The sequence below is a fragment of the Cetorhinus maximus genome, chromosome 18 (genome assembly GCF_964194155.1).
Source record: "Cetorhinus maximus chromosome 18, sCetMax3.hap1.1, whole genome shotgun sequence".
Classification (NCBI taxonomy): domain Eukaryota; kingdom Metazoa; phylum Chordata; class Chondrichthyes; order Lamniformes; family Cetorhinidae; genus Cetorhinus; species Cetorhinus maximus.
In genome coordinates, this window is record NC_135896.1 from 81,672,476 (window position 1) to 81,695,815 (window position 23,340).

Sequence of the window (23,340 nt, forward strand, 5' to 3'; positions counted from 1 at the left end):
CTGACAGTCAAGCTTCATCCAGTCAGGTAACAGAGTTTGTTTTCCAATTTGCGTGACAAAGGCAAGGGTTGTTTGGCATGTTGGGAGACCAATGGTGAGCGGCCATTCGTGGGTGGTGGGGCAGGGTGGTTGGAGGTGGGAGGTAATGTGATTCCATCTCAGCCCTGACCCCCCCACTCTGCTCTCCCAGCCAAGGTTCATCCCCTCCTCCCTGATTCTCCGAGCTCTGATTCTCGATGCAGGTCATTTAGCACTGGTGGAGAGAACAGATTAGTTAATGTTTCGTGGAAAACCCTTGTCAGAAGAGTGTCTGGGTCCATCTTTTTTTGTGATCCCTCTCTCGCTCTCTGCTTCTCTGACTCCGACTCCTTCTCTCACTGCCTTGCACTCATTTGCAATGTCTCACTCTTACTTTACATCTCGGTCTCTCAATCTTAACTTACTATTCTTGGGTGATTAGTTTGCTGCCAAAATGGGCATTTATTACCCATCCCTAGCTGCCCTTTCTTGAACTTTCTTCAGTGGCATAGTGGTAATGTGACTGGACATAGTAATCCAGAGCCCCAGGCTAATTCTCTGGGGATATGGGTTCAATTCCGACCAGAAACTGAACTGGACTGGCCGTATCAATACTGTGGCTACAAGAGCAGGTCAGAGGCTGGGAATTCTGCGGCGAGTAACTCACCTCCTGGCTCCCCAAAGCTTGTCCACCATCTATAAGGAATACTCTCCACTTGCCTAAATGAGCGCAGTTTCAACTACATTCAAAAAGCTCGACACCATCCAGGATAAAGCGGCCCACTGGATGGACAACCCATCCACCAGCTTAAACATTCACTCCCTCTAACACCGACGCACATTGTGCGACAACATTGACAACACTGCAGCAACTCACCAAGGCTTCTTTGACATCACCTTCCAAAACCACGACCTCTACACCTCGAAGGACAAGGGCAGCAGATGCATGGAAGTTCCTGTCCAAGCCACATACCATCATGACTTGGAACTATATTGCCGCTCCTTCGCTGTTGCTGGTGTCATGACAGTGGATCACAGCCCTGAATTACTTGCGGGCATAGTGAACTTTTTTAAGGAAAACATGTGTTTTTAAAAAAGACATACAGGAAAAAGCTGGCTGAGAATGTAAAGTAACCACTTGCTGGAAAACTCCTATGCCGATTATACTCAACCAACAAGTCCAGAGAGAACATGGAATGTCGCACCTAAAAAGGTTTCAAGGCCTAATTGACAGAGACACTTGAAAGGAAAAGATGCAATGCAAAAGACTGAACTTTAATCTCCTGTGGTTAGGGAGACAGTGGAAACTGATTACCACATCTCAGCAGAACCCACCTCTTGTTGAATTATTTCTCAGAATGGGGAAATGGTCTGAGTTGAAAGAAAGCAGATTCTGGGCAAAAGACATGATTTTTTTCCATTCCAGGAATACACAGGGAAAGGGGTTAAAAAGCCAGCTGCAAACCCAATTTGTGTGTTCTAGTTCTGGTGTGCTGTGAAGGTCACAGCAGAAGAAGGTCAACTAGGCACCCCTGCAGCTTGCAGGTAAAAGTCTCTATCTCTCTCTCTCTATGGCTGGAGGAAGTCAGCAAAGCCACGGTCGGAAAGGAAATAGGACAGCTCCTTCAGCTAACCTGCAGAACCAAGTGTCTCCAAGCCAACTGCTCAATTGCCCAAAGTCATCTCTACAGGAATCATCCAACTTAACGGCTGCAAAGTTTCACCATCTACTCCCCATGGACAAGCCAAAGACTGATTCGTATATCTTTTTAAACTTTAATTTTTGGACCCAACTTCTCATTTCTGATCTGTGTGTTGTATTTTTATTTTTATTTTTCTTGGGCTTTTAGGAACTAATAAACCTACTCTTTCTTTGGCTCCTGGTTAAATTGGCTCCTTCTAAAACATAAATATATTCGCACTGGGAAAAGGTGTCCATGAGGGAAGAGATCCTTTTTAAACTAACCTTGTTGCGACCAACCAAGGGGGTTGAATAAGGAAGGGGAACCAGCTCATTCTTCCTCACCCAGGAGCATAACAAAATTGGGGTCATGTTCAGGAAGTTAACAATTTGGGGTATCTCGTCTGGGATCATAACAAACTGGGGGACCTCACCCAGGGACTGGTCGTAACACTGGGTCCAGATCCTGGAATTCCCTCCCTAACAGCACTGTGGGTGTAACTACGCCATATGGACTGCAGCAGTTCAAGAAGGCAGCTCACCACCACCTTCTCAAGGGCAATTAGGGATGGGCAATAAATGCTGGCCTAGCCAGTGACACACACACCTTGTGAAAGAACAAATTTAGAAAAATGCGGCAGCTGGGGGAATTTAAATTCAATTAATAAAATTTTAAGTTGAAAGTTAGTCTCAGTAATGGTGACCGTGAAACTATCATTGATCATCATAAAAACCCATCTGGTTCACTAATGCCTTTTATGAAAGGAAATCTGTCGTCCTTACCCTGGTCTGGCCTACATGTGACTCCAGACTCTCAGTAATGTGGTTGACTCCTAATGACCCTCTGTAATGGCCGAGCAAGCCACTCAGTCCAAGGGCAATTATGGATGGACAAACAAATGCTGGCCTTTCCAGCAATGCCCACATCCCATGAAGGAATAAGTTAACTGCTGCAGCCCATTGCTTGTTGTGGTTGGAATGTAGTTGAGTAGCTTAAGCAAGTCATGGTCGTATGGGGCTAGGGTCACATACAGGCCAGATTGGGTAAGGACAGCAGGTTCCCCTCCTTTAAGGATATAAATGAACCAGTCGGGGTTTTGCAACAGTCTGACAGTTATGTGGTGACTTTTGCAAATACCAGCTTTTTTATTTCTGTGCTTTTTAAACTGAATTCAAATTCTCAAACTGTGACGGATAAGATTATAACTCATGATCTTTGGATCATTAATACAGGCCTCTGGATTTTGAATCCAGTAACATAACTACTAGCCTACAGTACTCTGCTGCTACTCCCTCATTCTCTGTCACTCAGTCTCTCACTCATACTGTCACACTCAGACTGAAGTATAAGTCCTTTTTATCATTCACGTGTTTCTCCAAAACCTTCTTGACCCACAGGACACCTGGCTGTACCACTTGACCGTGGCAGCTGGGAGTAGCCGTTCTAAAGTTGGCACTGAATACGAGCAGCTCATCGGAAAACTGCTGGATGTCGATGGGGAGCAGAGTGAGTGTGACACAAGAAGATCCTGAAACTGAAATGACCAAAGGGCCAGGGATCTTCCAACGGGATGTAAATTAAAAGAATATCATAATTAGGTTTTTTGTTAACTATATATTGTGTTATTCAATTACATCCATTGCATACTATACCTTCGGTCTTTAAGATTAGGAAAGGATTTGATAGGGTAGATTTGGGTAGACTTGGGGTAGACTTGTGGGAGAGTTCAAAACCAGTTGGGTCATAAATATGATAGTTGCCAATAAATCCAGTAAGCAATTGAGGGGAACTTTATCCGGAGAGCGGTGTAAATGTGAAAATTTCTTTTTAAGGAGAGGCTAAATAATCACCTTAAGGAGAAATGAATTGAAGGATATCCTGATAAGGTGAAGTAGGGTGGGAGGTACCTTTTGTGGAGCATACAAAATGGCCTAGACTAGTTGGGCTGAATGGCCTGTTTCTGTGCTGTAAATTCTAGGTAATGTAAAGAGTGTGAAGTGACTGTGAGTGAGCCTCACACACTGGATTGGGTTGGAGTCGACCCTGACATCAATTTTAGGTGCTAGGGATGTAACAGGAGGAGGCCATTCAGCCCCTCAACCCTGTTCAACATTCAATTCCATCATGGCTGACCTCATCTCTGCTCCATTTACCTGCCTTGCTCCTGTCCACGCCTTACTTTATTCACCTAACAACGTTGATGATAGTGTTGAGAGTGTAGAGCTGCGCTTCCCAGCTGAATTGTGACCTGCCTTGCCCTGGCCCCCTGAGTCACCATAATCTGGCTGACTGAAGAATATCCCTCTTGCTCGGGACAGGGGATGAATAAATACGGAGGAGAGAAAACACACTAACCACCTCCATAATTACAAGCAATAAACTTCTAGTGCCTGTTTGGATGCACACCCTTCAATGTGTTGAACAAGTGGGATTTGAGTTGGATTGGGCTTCTCTGCACAGTCAGCTAATTGTGGATTAAAACCAGAAAGTGTTGGAAAACAAAAAATTCATGGAAGAACCCAGCAGGCTAGACCACATCTGTGGAGAGAGAAACAAAGCCAACACCTTGAGTCCAATATGATTCTTCCTAATAATTCCAGCTAATTTTGGACACTGCAGGTGCTGTTTAATATTAAAACAGAAAGTAGAGGTTAGTAGGTGCAACACATTTCTCCTACTATTGGTCATCTAGAGCAAGGTATTTGACACTGATCCGATTACTGCCGTACTGTAACATGCAGCAGATGGTGAACGCCTCAGTTGATGTCTTGTTCTCTGCAAGAATTGTCTGATCTCTGAGTTGTTTCCATGATGGAAGGTATTTTTACATTGAGTCAATCTGAAAACCAGTCACATACACCCCCTCCCCTCCCACCCCAACAGGAGAGCAGGCGGACTGGCCTTTAGTCTGGGTCACAGCTTTCGGCCGGTCTAGATCGGGTGACCTCAGCAGGAGTTATACTGTTGACAACATAGCACTCAGGGTCATAACAGCTCATAGGTTTTCCCATCATATCGAGGTGGAGTCCTTGGAGCAGGGATAGTTGAGGGGTTTGGGGCAAGGTAAACCTAGTGCCAATATTGGGTACTATCCATACAGTCCACTGGACATACCATGGAGAGTTACGAAACCAATGGTTAGAAAAGCAATTCCTGAACGACAGCCTTTAATTTTTGGGTTTGTTCTTGAATTCTCTGGCTCACGGGTAGTGAGGCGCAGATTCACGGTGTGAATTGTCCCTCGCTTTTTTGCACCTAGACTCGCCAATCTGGAAACACCCTGTACTGTGCTGCAGCAAAGATGGCATCCCGAATGCCCTCACCACTCTCCCCTCGGAAGCACTGCAGACTGAGGCACTCAAGCTGTTCAAGGTAAAAACCGACACACGTTGTATTATCTTTGATTGGTGTGTAACCAAGTGTGGATGTGTTAGTAATCGCAGGCAGAATTATACCTTCCCTGTTGGCAGGTTTGTAGGTTGGGGTGGGGGGAGGCCTACCCACAGGGCTCTCACCCACCCGAGCCTCTTCGCAATTTTACAGTGGGACGGCCGAGGCCGAGGCCTAGGCCACCTCCACCTCCCCTACTTTTGCTCCAATTGAGACCCTTAAGTAGCCAATTAAAGACCATTTAAAGGCCGCCTCCACCCTGGCAGGAGGAGTCTGGGGACGGGGGCAGCCCGAAAAGTGATCCTGCTCAAGCCTCGGGCTGGAAGGCAGGGTGTTGGTGGCACCTCCATCAGCAGCCTCCTTTCAACGTCTGGCACTTCCCCACCTTCCCCCCCTCCAAAACAAGTTCTGGCCCCTGTCAGTGCTTCCTACCCCCATGGCCTTGCCACCAACACCCCCTACCTCCCTCTTCTCACCTTTCTGGACCTCACCTCCCCTCCCCGCCTTGAGACCCCTGACACTTACCTGGTCCTGGGCTCCTGGGACTTAGACTCTGGGGACGGCTAATTCCTCCACCTTTGGCCTCCTCTGCATCTCTTTTCACCAACCCGGCTCCCTCCCCACCCCAAATCATTCCCTCCACCACACCATTGGTGTCTGTGCTTACAGTCACCTAGGCCCTAATCTTGGGAATTCCTCCATAATTCCCTCTCTCTTGCCCTCTCCTCCTTTAAGATTTTTCCTTTTTGATAGGGTTTGATATGGTTGATATAGAGCAGATGGTTCCACTTGTGGAGAGACCAAAATTGGTCCTGAATAAATCCAAGAAAGAAATTAGGAGAAACTTCTTGACACAGAGAGTGATGAGAATGTGAAACTTGCCACAACATGGATTAGTTGAGGTGAATGGCATAGATGCATTTAAGGGAAAGTTAGATAGCACATGAGGGAGAAGGAAATAGAAGGAAATGCTGATAGGGTTAGATGGGGATGGATGTGAAGATGCTCAGGCTTAATAGTCTATTTCTGTGCTGTACGTTCAATGGAATATGTAAACCCACCTTTTTAACCAAGCCATTTGTCACCTCTTGGTTGTCCCTGGTTGGTGCAGTTTGTGCAACCCGTTATATTCATGGATGGATACTTCACCATATTTTGTCCCCACAGTCATGCCAACTGTTCATCAATGTGCTGGTCGAGGCACCTTCGATAGACTACCATGTGTCACTGGCGCAAAATGCACTGCAGGTTTGCTTGACACACACGGAGTTACAGAATGAGATCTACTGTCAGTTCATTAAACAGACCAGCCATAGGCAGCCGCACAACTTCTCCCTCATACAGGTAACTGTCTTTTATTGCAATCTCGAGTCTCAGTCAGTTCTTTAGATATTGGAATCAGAAATACTTTTCCTTGTGCGTGGTATTCCCACCTGACATGGGAATTTAAGGGAAAAAGTCCTGGACCTATTGGGTGCAGTAGTTAATTCTCTCTCAATTGAAGACATTATATAGACCAGTGCGAAGAAAGCTTGCACTTTATGCTAATCACATTCTGGAAATCTTCATTCTTCTCTGCTGACCCATCATTCATGGGTCACTCATATTGATGAGTTTTTTGTATATGACCTTCAGCTGAAACAATCTATTTGAGCTTCAGTATTGATCATATACTTTACAAAGCATTTAATGAAATCTCTTATGGCTTCTTGCTTCCCCTGCAGTGCTGGCAGCTCCTGGCTTTGTGCGTCGCTCTTTTCCTTCCCCAGCACCACTTCCTGTGGTATCTCAAACTTCACCTGCAGCGCCACGCTGACCCCAGGTATGAGGCCTCTGTTGCACTGTACATCAGGGCAAAGCTGCATGGTACGTTGTGTATGCTAATAGAAAACTGGATAACAATTTCCCACTGCATTGGAGTTGACTAACATCTGCTTTTTGATATATTTTTTTCCAGAATTATAGGGCATATCCCCCAGTCTTTTAAAAGTATTGCTATCTTGTATTTTTGTCCTTCAGTGCGACCTACCATTTCCCAGTGAGGAAAGGCAAGCCAAAGCTCTTTCCAATACCACTGTATCACCAACTGCTGGGCCTGATTGGCGAATGACTGTTGCTATAACTATTCTTAGAGGGGACATGCTGGTCTCCATTTGCCCTCCCAAGATTGACCAAGATTACTGATCTACCCTGCTTAGTTTTGGAATTTTCTGCTATGTTTCACATTCAGTCAAGCATTTCCAGGTTAAATGTAGCATAGTTTCAATGCAGAGTAAAGCTCCATTTGCACTCCCTCACCAAGAATCCCTAGCCGATGTTTATCAAGCTCTCTCTGTTCTGCGGGGTCTGGCAGTTATAGCGGTTATGTTACTGGACTAGTAATCCAAAGACCCTGGCTAATGGTCACCCTTGTATGCGACTCCAGTCCCATTCCATTGTGGTTGACTCTTAATTGCCATCTGAAGTAGCCACTAATGCCACTCAGTTCTATCAAACTGCAACTAAAATTGTATACTGTGGTTCAAGGTTTGATTGGAGCATTAACACCAGCTTGGGTCTATTGGGCCGAATGGCCTGTTTCTGTTCTGGAAACACTTTCTAGGAAGGCCCAATGCCACCTTCTCAGGACAACTGGGAATGGGTAATAAATTCCAGTCTTGTCAGTGACGCTCACACCCAAGAATTAATAGGTCAGATATTGCTGGGTTTACATGTAAATCTCATTCTAATGTACCTCTCCACGGATCATACTCCATGTGACTGTTGGCAGAAGATGTCATTATATTTTTGTGAGGCGTGGTGCAGGCTGACTGCAATTATTACTGGAAAAGCACCTGAGACAATTGAGCAGAGCCGCATATGCTAATCTGGGGCCACTATTCTCTTCCTTCCCATCCCAGGACTGAGATAGGTAAATACTCCATCTACTGCCAAAGGTCAGTGGAGCGCGCACTACGGAACGGAGATCGGGAAGCCAAGCCATCCCGGATGGAGATAATGTCAATCCTCCTGCGGAATCCTTACCACCATTCCCTGCCGTTCAGTATCCCAGTCCACTTCATGAACGGTACTTACCAGGTTAGTGATGAAAGAGTTAGAGGTGACTTGATTGAAACATATAATATCCTGAGAAGTCTTGACAGGGTGGATATGGAGAGGATGATATCACTTTTGGGAGAATTTAGTGTTTTAGGGGCCACTTTTTTAAAAAAAAATAAGGGGTCGCCCATTTACAACAGAGACGAGGAGAATTTTTTCTCTCAGAGAGTTGCGAGTCTTTGGAACTCTTCCTCAAAAGGCAGTGCAAGCAGAATCTTTGAATATTTTTAAGGCAGAGGTAGATAGATTTTTGAAGAGCAAGAGGGCGAAAGGTTATCGGGTGGCGTAGGTGGGAAATGTGGAGATGAGGTTAAAATTAGATCAGCCAGGATCTAATTGAATGGGGGAGCAGGCTCGAAGGGCTGAGTGGCCTACTCCTGCTCCAAATTTGTATGTTTGTGTGTATGTCCTTGCGAATCCCAGACTTGTTTTCAGGCTCGGCCTATGCAGGCACACAGACCACATCTGCCACACAGCGTTATTTGAGGCTCATGTAATTTTCAGTAATGACAGTGTGTTTCCAACCACATCATTCACTGCCATTGCACTGCCCAGCAGCAAGGCCCTTACACACAGATTTTAGTAAAACGGCTGAAGCACCAGCTGTGCACAAAAGTGAAACAGCTGGGACAGCGCTCCTCTTTCAACCCAATGGTCACTTTTATTACAGTAAATCATCAGCACCTCACTGTGTGTTAGCTTCTAGTGTTCGACATTTCTCTTTGAAGCTGTTTGTGCTGAGTGCTCCTTTCAGGGTTAGAGGTTAATTGTTCAGTTGTGCACAGTTCTCTGGGGTGTTATATTCCGTTTTCGATGGGCCTCGAGTTATCAATCATATTTTCTATCAGTGGCTAGGGGTTAGATTGTCTTTGAGAAATTCAATACCCACAGGGAGTGAGGTGGCCCAAAGCTGTGTCGCACCCTACGGCAGGGAATTGTTTTGTGTCCAGATTTTGGGTTAGTTTATGGAGCAATGATGTCGAACGTAAACCACAAGAATAAGGCTCTGCTCTGCATCCTTCATCTTCGTGTTTTATTCAGGTTGTGGGCTTTGATGGTTCCACCACAGTTGAAGAGTTCTTGAACACACTCAACCAGGAAATAGGGATGAGAAAGCCTCTACATTCGGGATTTGCACTCTTCACCGATGATCCTTCTGGGAAAGATTTGGAACACTGTCTGCAGGGCAATGTGAAGGTGAGGCAACTTCATACATTGTGTGGGGTGGGGTTACCAACATAAAATCCAGGAACCCCTTCATTTGAATCTCCAAAATACCTGTCATTATTATCCTCTCATATACCAAAACCCCTCAATATAACACTGATATACCCCACACCCCTCACTGTAACACTGATATACCCCACACCCCTCACTGTAACACTGATATACCCACACCCCTCACTGTAACACTGATATACCCCACACCCCTCACTGTAACACTGATATACCCCACACCCCTCACTGTAACACTGATATACCCCACACCCCTCACTGTAACACTGATATACCCCACACCCCTCACTGTAACACTGATATACCCCACACCCCTCACTGTAACACTGATATACCCCACACCCCTCACTGTAACACTGATATACCCCACACTCCTCACTGTAACACTGATATACCTCACATCCCTCACTATAACACTGATATACCCCACACCCCTCACTGTAACACTGATATACCCCACACCCCTCACTGTAACACTGATATACCCCACACCCCTCACTGTAACACTGATATACCCCACACTCCTCACTGTAACACTGATATACCTCACATCCCTCACTATAACACTGATATACCCCACACCCCTCACTGTAACACTGATATACCCCACACCCCTCACTGTAACATTGATATACCCCACACCCCTCACTGTAACACTGATACACCCCACACCCCTCACTGTAACACTGATATACCCACACCTCTCACTGTAACACTGATATACCCCACACCCCTCACTGTAACACTGATATACCCCACACCCCTCACTGTAACACTGATATACCCCACACCCCTCACTGTAACGCTGATATACCCCACACCCCTCACTGTAACACTCGAATCTGATCTGTCGATTCAGTCAAACCAGCACAAATCAGAGCTGTATTCAGTATTAATCACACTTAGTATTCTGCAGTCTGCTCACTGAAGTATGTTTTTCACTGTTGAGTCGTGACAGCAAATTGTTATGTAACGGTATCTCAATGTGCTAATCCAGGTCTGTTATTTGTATAATCATTTTAATAATCATTTTTTGAAGATTTGTGATGTAATTTCAAAATGGGAGCAAGCCCTAAAAGAACTGCACCCTGGTAAATATGAAAGCAACAGGATTGTGAGACTCACGTATAAAAGCCGGTAAGACCCATAGATCAACAAGTATGACTATAATACCCAGTCCGTTATCGCCGGGTTTATAATACACTAGACAGTGCTTCATCCCTGTGTTTGTAATATACACACAGTGCCATATCGCTGTATTTATAATATACACTCGGTGCCATATCACTGTATTTATAATATACACACAGTGCTTCATCCCTGTGTTTGTAATATACACACAGTGCCATATCGCTGTATTTATAATATACACACGGTGCCATATCGCTGTATTTATAATATACACACAGTGCCATATCACTGTATTTATAATATACACACAGTGCCATATCACTGTATTTATAATATACACTCGGTGCCATATCGCTGTATTTATAATATACACACAGTGCCATATCGCTGTATTTATAATATACACACAGTGCCATATCACTGTATTTATAATATACACTCGGTGCCATATCGCTGTATTTATAATATACACACAGTGCCATATCGCTGTATTTATAATATACACTCGGTGCCATATCGCTGTATTTATAATATACACACGGTGCCATATCACTGTATTTATAATATACACTCGGTGCCATATCACTGTATTTATAATATACACTCGGTGCCATATCGCTGTATTTATAATATACACACAGTGCCATATCGCTGTATTTATAATATACACACAGTGCCATATCGCTGTATTTATAATATACACACAGTGCCATATCGCTGTATTTATAATATACACACAGTGCCATATCGCTGTATTTATAATATACACACAGTGCCATATCGCTGTATTTATAATATACACACAGTGCCATATCGCTGTATTTATAATATACACTCGGTGCCATATCGCTGTATTTATAATATACACACAGTGCCATATCACTGTATTTATAATATACACTCGGTGCCATATCGCTGTATTTATAATATACACACAGTGCCATATCGCTGTATTTATAATATACACACAGTGCCATATCGCTGTATTTATAATATACACACAGTGCCATATCGCTGTATTTATAATATACACACAGTGCCATATCGCTGTGTTTATAATATACACACAGTGCTATATCGCTGTATTTATAATATACACACAGTGCCATATCACTGTATTTATAATATACACTCGGTGCCATATCGCTATATTTATAATATACACTCGGTGCCATATCGCTGTATTTATAATATACACACAGTGCCATATCACTGTATTTATAATATACACTCGGTGCCATATCACTGTATTTAGAATATACACACAGTGCCATATCTCTTTATTTATAATATACACAGGGTCTGCCTTCCAGTCTTGTGTTCTGTTCGCACATGGTATTGTACCTATTTTGGATGAAATGCTGCATGCCTTTGTTACATGTTGGTGCTCCCTATCACTCTGTTATCATCATAGATGAGGGACAGTCACACGAACATTTCACCAATATCTCCTTTCAGCTGGTTGATTCTCATTGACATGTGCCTCCACCGCCCCTTAGTGGCCAAATAGTGACACATGTGGTTCAAATCTGCAAATAACAACTCTGTGAGAAACCCTGAATCAAAATGCAAGGTAATCCTCACTCACCAGGCTGTGTGAGAGACTGAATAAATACTGCAGGATATTCCCCGCCGACCTGTCTCTGAGGCAAACCCATGCTTTGTTCTCAGCTGTCTCTCCTGTTTAACTTTGTTGGCTGTGAATTATGTGCACTGTTGACCACATTGACCCCGTTCTTTTGCACAGGATGTATTTCAGAGCTCAGGCAAAGGGCGAAACGGAGCGAGAGCGCCTCCTGCTGACATATCAGGTTAACGATGAGGTGTTGAACGGACGATTCCCTGTAAATAAAGACCTGGCATTGGAGGTGACTGCACTAATGGCGCAGGTTAGTGTTTGGATCAGAGAGCACCAAGGCCAGTGTGCATTATTGGTCGGCAGGAAGCAGATATATTCAGCTCTCTGTTCAAAAGGACGTTAAGTTTCAAGTCCTATTCAATGCAGTGGATATTAATATGTTAACATAAGTCATCAAATCCTTCCCACCCTCCACCCCTTACAGAGAACCACCTGACTCTGCTATTCAGTGCAGCAGTCCCATTGGTGTGAGCGTGGCCTGGGGAGACTAGGAAGATAGTCACACTGTTCAGAAACATCCAACAGCAGCAGCCCAAGTTTCTCAGATTATCTCTTTTGCCCTATCATGTTTGCTCCCCTCCTCAGTCTCTCTCCTTTTGCTTCTTTGCATCATCTGTTCTGTGTGTCCTCCTTTGCCTTCCTCACTTCTTTTCTCCTCATATCTTGTTCCATCTGTCCTGACCCTCACATTCCATTCATGCTCTCATGTTCTCTCTTACATTTTCCTGTCTCTCTCTCTCTCTCTCTCTCTCTTTGTGCTCTCTTCTGTTTCTCGTGTTGTCCTTTCTTTCTCCCTCACATGCTCCTCCTTCCTTCAATCCTTCCTTCCCTCCTTCCCTGCCCCCTCTCATGTTGATTTTGCTCTCTTTCTGCCTCTGTCATGCTCTCCTCTCTTTGTTTTATCCTTTCTCGTTCCTTCCTCATTCATGTCCACATCTGTTCTGTTTTTGCTCCCACTCTTTTCTCGCATTGTCTACCCTGGTGTGATGTATGTAAAGATATCGCAGAGACCTTGGTTTTAATCTCCCACATTTTTTCTTCCCTCAAAACAGCTGACTTCCATTGCTACTGTGGGGGAGCTGGGCTGGTTGCCATTGGCAATGAGCCATGTTTTAGCAACGCATCTGTACATTGTTTTGCCCAAATTTCCTTCCTTCTTGAAGGAGTGGAAGGTGACAAGGCAGCCGAGGGTGTCCCTGCCCCTACTTAGTAGCTCCACATATATACCTACTAGCATGGGCCATTGGACAACGTTGGTGATCAGGAACCCTCGTAAATTGCTATTTTCCCCCACCTTTACTCAGCCGCTTCAAGGCTGAAAATAGTACATCTGTTCCCTTCATAGAAGCTCCTAGTAAAGGAAGAAGCTATTTTGTCCATTGTAGCTCTACTGGCTGTTTGAAAGAGCTCTGCAATTAGTCCCACTCTCCTAGTCCCTCTACAGCCCTGAAAATGTTTGCTTTTCAACTAATTATCCAATTCTCTTCTGAAAGCTGCTCCTGAATCTGCTTCTGCTATCTCTTTAGGTAGCGTATTCCAGATCATTACACCGCATAAAAGAAGTCTCCTCATTTCCCCTCTAGTTCTTTTGCCAATTATCTTAAATCGGTGTCTTCTGGTTACTGACCTGCCTGTGGAAACAGTTTCTCCTTATTTGATTCAGTCAAAACCCTTCGTAATTTTTAGACTTCCCTGCACCTTCTCTGATCAAAGGAGAATAATCTTCTCTGGTCTCTCCACAGCTGGCTTGACGTAGACAAGAGAATCCAGGCTAGGACCTTCTGGGTTTGTGTGGCTCAGTACTGTACAGAGCATACGCCGCAATTCATCCAGCAAAGATGCCCGTTCCTCCTTTGGGATAGATAAAGAAATCAAGGGATGTGGGATGGGAAGTTGGAATTGAAGTATATCAGCTACGATCTAAATGAATGGTGGAGCAGGCTGAATGGCCGACTTCTGTTTCTACCTGTGCAGCCCAGCTGCATTTCCCTGCATGGGCACTAATGCAGATAGCAGGCAGCACAGGTGATCCAGGATTCTGTGGGGTAGACATTTTTTAATGAAGTTTCCTGCAAAATTCCAGGAGTTGCTGTCTGATTGAAGGATTTTAAACTTTTCTGTTATTCATTCTCATGATTAGGGATGACGCTGACAAGGCCAGAAATTATTGCCCATCCCTAGTTACCCTTAAGAAGCTGTTAATGAGACACCTCCTTGAACCACTGCAGCCTGTGTGGTGTAGGTACACCCACAGTGCTGTTAGGAAGGGAGTTCCAGGATTTTGAATGAAGGAATGATGATATAATTCCGAGTTAGGCTGATGTGTGACTAAGGGGGGGTACCTGCAGCTGGTGGCGTTCCCAAGTGCCTGCTGCCCTTGTCTTTCTAGCTGGTGGAGATCATAGGTTTGGAAGGTGCTGCTGAAGGAGCCTTGATGAGTTGCTGCAGTGCACCCTGGAGATGGTACACACTGCTGCTACTGTGGTGAAGGCAGTGAATGTTTAAGGTGACGTTCCAGGGTTTGTAACGGGATGTGTGATTCCTGCAGGTAGAGTATGGAGATCTGGCACGCCCCAACCCTTCCAGTCCAGGTGGCAGCTCCCAGTCTAAGATGCAGCAGTTTCTGCAGCAGGTTCTGGAGAAATTCTACCCCAAACACTACCGACAAGGCTGCACCCCTGAGCAGATCAGGTAGGCCTCGCCTCTTCTTCCGTTTTCCTTCAAGGATGTTCTTTAACTGTACAAGTGGACTCTCTGCCCTTCTCAAGTAAAATCAATGATCAGAGTGAAGCCTAACGGCAGTGTGACATCTTTGGACCTTTGCCTGATTAAAGCTCAGAGTCAGAGAAAAGAGTCTGTTAGCTGAAGTTAAAGCTCCTGGAACTGAATGCAAAATATTGCCTGAGTTAGGAAACTGGGTAGGCAGTCAGAGGGTAGCAATAATGGTTATGTACTTGAATTAGAAGGAAATAACAAGTGGATAAGATCTTGGCCGGGGCCTCAGCTATCCACTGATTTATTAATGACTTGGAGAACACAATAGAGAGCTGAGTTTTGAAAGATCGGTGGCTGAATAAATAGAGTAGATGGGAACGTCAAATGACAAAAGTGACATTGATAGATGCATTAGACTGTTATCTGAAAAGTAAGAATGTGCAGGGTTACAGGGAGAAGATGGGGTAATGGCATGAGGTGAATTGCGCTCTCTTGGAGAGCCAGCATGGACACAATGGGCCGAATAACCTCCTTCTGTGCTGTAACCATTCTATGATTCTGTGAAGCGAGTGGGAAAACTGTGCCTGATGGATTTCAACGCAAGTAAATGTGACATCATCCCTTTTGGACCAAAAAAGGATAGACCCGAGTATTATTTAAATGGTGCAATGCTAGGAATGCCGGAGGTACAAAGAGTTTTAAGGATCCATGCACACAGATCTCTAAAATGTACTGGTCGGGTACAAAAAAAGTCCAAAAAGCTAGTTAACTGTTGGTCTTTAAATCTGGAGGGCTGGAAAATAATGGGGAGGATGTTTTGCTCCAGCTTTACTCAGTCCTGGTTAGCCCACGCCTGGAATAACTGTACAGTTCTACGAATTGCACCTTCAAAAGGATATCTTCTTTTCCCTGAGTTCTCTGCCTGAAAGTGGGTCCTTGGTGATTTTTTTTTACCACGGGTCAGGTGAGGCAGCAGGGCCCCAAGTCTACCTCAGCTGGGAGAGGGATTTGAACCCCCTGCTTTGGCATTAATCCAATCCACACACTAGTCATCGAGCCAACTGAGCTAACCAGTGCCCCCCCCACCAAGAAAGGAGTATGTTAGCCTTGAAATGAGTGAAGTGCAGATTCACCAGAATGTAATCCGGACCAATTGTTCCCTCTAATTTCTCCTCGCTGTGTGTGCCCTGTTTGATGCGCTGCTCCACACCTTTAAGATTGCCGCAGGTGTTTGTGTACAGCCTGTTTATGCCCTGCGTGGCACATCCCTATTTGCTGCACGGCCACACACCCGCACAGCTTAGAGGGGACATTGACCAGGACTCCCAAGGGTTAGATTATGAGGAGCAGTTACGTCAACTAAGCTTGTACTCCCTGGAATGTAGAAAGTGAAGGAGTGATTTGATTGAGGTTTTGGGGATTTTGAAAGGAAAGAATAGGGATGATAAGGATAAACTTTCCCCACTGGTGGACGAGACTAGGACAAGGGGACGTAGCCATAAATTCAGACCCGGGCTGTTCTAGAGAGAGGTTAAGAAACACTTCTTCTCACAAATGGTGGTGGAAGTGTGGAGCTGTCTCCCACAAAAAGCAGTGGATGCGAGATCAGTTACTAATTCTAAATCTGAGATTGATGGATTTTTCAAGGATATCGAGGGATATGGAATCAAGGCAGGTGGATGGAGTTGAGATACAGATCAGCCATGATCTAATTGAATGGCAGAATGAGCTCAAGGGCTGAATAACCTACTCCCGTTCCTATGTTTATAATAATAACTTGAATTTATATAGCACCTTTAATAGCATACAGTATCCCAAGGCACTTCACAGGGGTGTTATCAAACAAAATTTGACACTGAGCCACATAAGGAGGTATTGGGACTGCTGACCGAAAGCTTGGTCAAAGAGGTAGGTTTTAGGAAGTGTCTTAAAGTAACAGAGAAAGGTAGAGAATTAGAGAGGTGAGAAAGTTTTGAGAGGGAATTCCAGAGCTTACAGCCTAGGCAGCTAAAGGCATGGCCTCCAATGGTGGAGTGATTAAAATCAGGGATACTCGAGATGCTAGAACTGGAGGAGTGCAGGTACCTCAGAGGGTTGTAGGGCTGGAGGAGATTACAAAGGTAGGGAGGGGAGAAGCCACGGAGGGATTTGAAAATAAGGATGAGAGTATTAAAATGAGGCATTGCTTAACCAAGAGCCAGTGTAGGTGAGCAATGGGCAACACAGTTTTGGGTAAACTCAAGTTTACTGAGTGTAGAAAATGGGAGGGCAGCCAGGAGTGCATTGGAATATCAAATCTAGATAAGGTGATGACATCTGATGGCTGGGAGGAGCTTTCAGCTTTATAAGTTCCAGCTGCATCGACTGGATCTTCATAGATGCTTTCTCCATATCATTGGATAAGGTATGAAGAAAAAACTTTCTGGTCTCTCCCAAACTAGACAACAGAACAAAATCTATTTGCAAAAATTAGGTACAGAGTAAAACTGCCTTACACAGCCCTGCCAAGCCCTCCCACATTCAGTCGTAGTTTGGGTAGCACTAAAATTGTCAATCTCACTGAGAGGATAAAGGATGGCTTAAGACGGAAGCATGCCACACTAGTTCAGTAGGAGGCAGTGTAGAGGGAGCTTTACTGTGCACCTAACCATGCTGTACCTGACTGGCAATGTGGGTCTGAAGTGGAGAGTGTTCCATTCCTCAGAAATTGAGATTTCCTCCTCAAGTCTACACAGCAGGAAAAAACAAAATGGCTTCACTTTGTCTCCTGCCATCTCCCTGCAGTGTCCATTGTTCCTAGGTGAGAGGGCAGGATTACCTGCTAAAGCTGCTGAAGAAGGATGGAAGGAGGTAGTTTGGGAACCGTTCAGGTTGATACTTCCTTCCTAGGCTTAGGTTTAATGTTTCCCCCATGCTGAATCATAGGCATGAACATGCAGTGTGTCACTATGCAATGCCTCACCACGGAACTCCCAGGGTACGGCCTGTGGTCCTGCTTCGCACCACCATTCAAAGCCTGTGGCTAAATGTGGTTGTGGTACTGAGCCACAGCATTAACTCAGATGATGGTAGAAGTGAATGTGGGAGAGCTTGACAGGGCTGTGTGAGGCAGTTTTACTCTGCACCTAATCGTTGCAGCTTTTTAGTTGTACAGTTTGGGAGTGGCTGAAATGTTTTTCCTTTGTACGTATCCAGCGATGTGGAAAAAGTGTCTGTGAAGACCCAGTTGATGCAGCTGGAAGTTATAAACCTGAAAGCCCCTCCCAGCCATCAGATATGGGAGACCGTCGCCTTATCTAGATCCGGAATTCCAGTGCTCTCCTGGCTGGCCTCCCATATTCTCCCACTTTGTGAGGTTTGGGGAAAATCATTCAGAGTTCAAAGTCCAGGCCCCTATCTAGTCTCTCCTGTTCGGTACCTTGGGTTCCACTGCCCTCATCATAGGTCAACTGGTACTCTCCCTCTAGAAATGTAACACACAAATGATACCGCTTTGGTTGGGTACTGGGGAACTGCTGCCATTCATGTGGCATTGTATTCAGTCCCGACCACTGCCTCTCAGAAAGGTATATTGGCCCTGGATAGGGTGCAGTGCAGGTTCACCAAAATGATACCTGGGCTAACAGTTAAGTGAGGACAGGTAGGATAGATTAGGCTTTCATTCCCTTGAGTTAAGAAGATTGAGGGATGATCAGTTTGAGGTGTTTAAAATGTTGAAATGATTCAATAGGGTAGCTACAAAGAAATTATTTTCTCTTATGGGGGAGGATTTTCCCCTCGCCGAGCGGGTGGGCACGGGAGGGGTCGCGAAACAGTCCTCCCCCCGCCATCGGGCCCCGACCGCGATTTCACATTGCCTGGCCCATCAACAGCCAGCCAGCGTGAAACACGCGCTGGGGGCTTCAGTGCTGCCTGGGGGAGGGGGGAGGAGAGCGAGCGTGGACATTTGCACCAGCACGCGGGGGAGCGGGCACTGAAAGCTCCCAGAAGGCACAGAGCCGCCTCAGGGAGCTGAAGATTTTTTAAATGAATTATAAAGTTTCGAAAAGTAAGGAAAACGTGTCCCCACATGTGACTCTGTGGACACGTGAAAAATGAATTTTAAAAATTTGCTTTTTTTTTTGTCATTGTTGGAAACCTCATCCTGCCCGTGGATGAAGTTTCGCAAAAAATCCAAAGGCTGCTTGGCCTATTCACCCACCCTCCAACCGTAAGGTTTGACGGGCAGCAAAAAAAATTCAATTTAATTAATTGATTATTAGGCTTAATCGCCCTCTTAATTGTCGGTGGGCGCACTGCCAACTCTCGCATGCGTGTGCGCCCCCTGACTGAAATATCGCGCAATTGCATGATGACATCGGGGCGCTTGCCCGACATCATCGTGCGCTATTTCACGCTCGTGCGTGTCAGGCGCACACCAGCACACCAAGCTGAAAATCCTGCGCCCAAGAGAAAATAAGCTTAAAATTAGATCAAAAATCAGCGTGAAGTCAGGGAGTACTTTTTCACTTAAAGGGTGGTGGAAATCTGGAACTCTCTGTCCCAAAAGGCTGCAGATGCTAGCAGAGACAATTGGAGCTTATGAGAGAGGTGGTTAGGTTTTTGTTCGGTTGGGCCTCCAGGGCTAGGGAGCAAACATGGAAAAATGGAGTCGGGTTGCAGGTCAGCCATGATCCGATTGAATTGCAGAACAGGGGGGCTGAATGGCCTCCTCCTTTTCTGAATGTTCCAATATTCCCAATGTCCCAGGAAGACTCGGCGGTTTAACGAAGGAGGGGAGAAAATGAAGGTGGAGATAGGGGGTGGTGGGGTGAAGACAGGAATATTCCTTATGTATGCCTTCGCTATCTGAATTACCACGGGGCTGTTTCTCTTTATAATGCTGGTCATCTCTATTCAAACAGGCAACTGGCGGACAGACTGGCTACAAAATGGATGCTTCTGAGGGGGTGTAGCGGATCAGACTGTGTGCGGATCTACCTGACGGTCACCCGAAAGTGGCCGCTGTTTGGAGCGAAACTCTTCACCGCAAAGGTAAAACCGAAATGAATGTAACAAGGGGTGCAATCAAAAGGTTGAAGGAAAAGTGCCTCTGGAGCTTCAGGACCACCCCCCACCCCCACACAAAGTAGGAGTTGAAGTGCAAATAGTCCATTACTGATCTTCTCCATCACCATGACCACATGCTTTCACCTTCCTGACAGCATCTGTCTCCACCTCTGTCTCAGCCCATCTTTTTTTCCTTCGTTCTTTCATGGGATGTAGGCATCGCTGGCAAGGTCAGCATTTGTTGCCCATCCTTAATTGCCCTTGAACTGAGCTTGCTAGGCCATTTCAGAAGGTAATTAAGAGTCAGCCACCTTACTTTGGGTCTGGAGTTACATGTAGGACAGACTGGGTAAGGTTGGCAGATTTCCTTTCCTAAAGGGCATTAGTGAACCAGATGGGTTTTTACAACAATCAATGACAGTTGTCATGGTCACCATTACTGAGACTAGCTTTATATTCCAGGTATATTAATTGAATTTAAATTCCACCAGCTGCCATGGTGGGATTTGAACCCATGTCCCCAGAGTATTAGCCTGGGCATCTGGATCACTAGTACATGGACGTAACCACTGCACCAGCTTTGCCCCTCTTTGCTGCTGAAACTGTCATAATTTCCTTGTTACCTCTAGGCTCTGCTATTCCAATGCTTCCCTGGGCAGCCTCCCATCTACCACGCACCCTTAACCTGAGGTCATGCAAAACTCTGCTATGAGTATCCTGACCTGCAGCAAGACCTGTCACCCTTCATCGCTGTGCTCACTGACCAACATTGTTTCAAAATCCAGCAACGCTTCAGTTTTTAAATTCTCATCCTTGTTTTCAATTCCCTTCAAGGCCTCGCTGCTCCCTGTCTCTGTAATCTCCTCCAGCCCAACAGCCCTTGGGAATCCCCACGCTCCTCCAATTCTGGCCTCTTGAACATCCCTGATGTTCATCACTCCACTTTTGGCAGCCATGCCTTCAGTTGTCTAGACCCTAAGTTTTGGAATTCCCTCCCTACCACTGTCCACCTCTCCAATTCTCCCTCCTCAAGAGGCTCCTTTAAACTACCTCTTCAAGCAAACTTTTGGTCACCTGTATGTGGCTCAGTATTAGATTTTGTCTGGTGATGCTGCTATGATGTGCCATGGAACACTTCTACGTTAAACAGCACTATATAAATACAAGTTGTTCTTCTTGTCCACTTCCAGTAAATTAGGTCAGATGAGCACGCCTTAGGCTGAATTTAATATGGGGAATGGACGTCTCGCCCGCCAGCTAGAGAGTGTGTGGGAGCCACGTGCCACCTCTTTACAGGAGGGCCTGCTGCATTAAGTGCCAATACTGGGCAGCAGCAGGCCCTCCCCGGGGTCAAGGACCCCAGGGGTCGGAAATCCCACCTGTCGAGAGCCGACCAGTGGCCAGCAGCTCTTCATTGCTCTGCAGCACCACCAGGGAGATGGTGGCTGCTGCTGGTAATGCACCCAACCGAGGCCCAGGATCACCATGGGACCCAGGCCGCAGGTGAGTGATGGCGGGAAGGGGGTGGTGGGGTGGGTGTCAGAAGGGAAAGATTCGGCAGGAAGAACAGGGGGGTGACTCTCAATGCCCCCACCCCACTTCCTGATGCCGGGTCCCTCGATCAGACACTGAGGTCGGAATTTTCCAGCCCCCGTTGGCATTGGGCATCATGGCGGCAGGGGGAGATCAATATGGTGGGAAGGCCAAAAATCGGTTTCATGCCGTCGTGAGACCAGTTTGATATTGTCCACTCCACCCATCAACAGCGGGCCACATTCCTGCCTCTGCTTGTCGAGGATCTGATTTCAATACCTTAGCATCTCATTATAAGCCCTGCATGCCGGATTCACAGAATCAAATCACAGAATCTTTATGGTGCAGAAGGAGGCCATTTGGCCCATCGAGTCTGCACTGGCTCTCGGAAAGAGCATTCCAGCTAGTCCCACTCCCCTGCCTTATCCTCGTAACTTTGCACGTTATTTCTTTCCAGGTAGCAACCCAATTCCCTTTTGAATACCTCGATTGTATCTGCTTCCGCCACCCTTTCTGGAAGTTCATTCCAGACCCCAACCAATTAATTAATTAATTAATTCAACACCCCCACATTGGATCATGCAGACACATATGCCGACGTGTTTCGCAACTGTACATAAGGGATGTGGTGGGCTGCTCTTCACTCAGGACTTCGGGGTTTTTTTTTACCTACCTTCCTTCGGGCAGCACTCGTGGTCATCAGCGCCAGGCTGTGCAGATAACACCACATCACGTTTAGGGGGGGTGTCACAGGCAGGTCCCTACCTACCGATCCAGTCGTAAGGTGGGGCTGGCTTTTCAATGGCTGCAGGGCTAGGGCTTGTTTGGGAGAAGTGGCCTCAAGCAAGGGAAGAGGCGAGGGCTGTGCTAGGGAAGGGGGTGTATCCCAGGGTGGGTGCGGGGTCACAGGTTGATCTGTGCAAGTGGCCTTAAGATGGTGAAGGCTGTGGAGGCAGTCACCAGAGGAGATGAGGTCAGATGGAGACGTGAGGGTGTGTGTGAGAGAGTGAGTGGTGATGTCCCTTGAGCTGGCAGTGAGTGAGATGCCAGTGAATGTGTGATGGGTTTGTGAGTGTGTGAGTTTAGAATGATGAGATGGTTGCCTCACCCTGGTGGCACAGATGAGCTCATTCATCCTCTTTCTGCACTGGATGGCGAACCTCTTCTGTGCAGCATTGGCATTGATCGCCACTGCCACCGCCTCCCAAGCTGGAGTGGTGAGACTGATGGGCCTCCTTGGATCAGAGCAGGGAAACAACATTGCAGCAGGCCTCCACGACGTTCACAAGGTGTCCCAGGGACGCATCATTGAATCAGGGGGATGCACTCTTCTTGGCTTTTGGGGTCTTGTCTTCACTGGAGAAGTCCTGGGCTGTAAACATTGAGAAGTGTGCACGTGGCTGCAGTTTAACTATGGCGCCCTGCGTGAGGAAGTGGCGAGGTAATGGTGTGGCAGGCAAATTGGAGGCCGCCCACCAGCCAGACAGCATGTTTCTTATGGCTGTATAATTAATGAGGCTGGAATAGGATGATACAGCGCGAAAACCCGCCATTGTGGCCGGCGGGTAACATGACCTTTCTCCCGCCCTTTACCGCACTTTGTGCAAATCTGGGACGATTCCACCCTGAAGTGTCTTTGAATGAGAGAACCTGCCCCCCACAATCTCAACCCCTAGAAGCTTACAAGAAACCCCGGACAGGGTTTGCTTTTCAGGCGTCCCGCGTGGCACGTCCTTTGCCCACTGCTGGGTGAATACCAGCAGCACCGGGATGAGGCCTTTAAGTGGGTATTAATTGCCCATTTAAGGGCCTCAATTGGCCATGGGTTGGGAAGGCTGTCCATGAACC

At 46.2% G+C, this 23,340-nt stretch overlaps 1 protein-coding gene across 1 annotated transcript in view; it reads left to right on the plus strand.

The window, feature by feature from the left end:
- The window catches only part of plekhh1 (pleckstrin homology domain containing, family H (with MyTH4 domain) member 1), a 155,946-nt gene that overhangs the window by 119,902 nt on the left and 12,704 nt on the right, over nucleotides 1–23,340 (plus strand). The window contains exons 17-26 of the mRNA XM_078563061.1: nucleotides 3,098–3,206; nucleotides 4,960–5,072; nucleotides 6,258–6,434; nucleotides 6,815–6,912; nucleotides 7,991–8,168; nucleotides 9,231–9,386; nucleotides 10,465–10,562; nucleotides 12,304–12,445; nucleotides 14,744–14,886; nucleotides 19,815–19,944. Of these exons, the coding sequence (XP_078419187.1) occupies nucleotides 3,098–3,206; nucleotides 4,960–5,072; nucleotides 6,258–6,434; nucleotides 6,815–6,912; nucleotides 7,991–8,168; nucleotides 9,231–9,386; nucleotides 10,465–10,562; nucleotides 12,304–12,445; nucleotides 14,744–14,886; nucleotides 19,815–19,944 (1,344 nt within the window). The remainder of the gene's footprint in view (nucleotides 1–3,097; nucleotides 3,207–4,959; nucleotides 5,073–6,257; nucleotides 6,435–6,814; nucleotides 6,913–7,990; nucleotides 8,169–9,230; nucleotides 9,387–10,464; nucleotides 10,563–12,303; nucleotides 12,446–14,743; nucleotides 14,887–19,814; nucleotides 19,945–23,340) is intronic.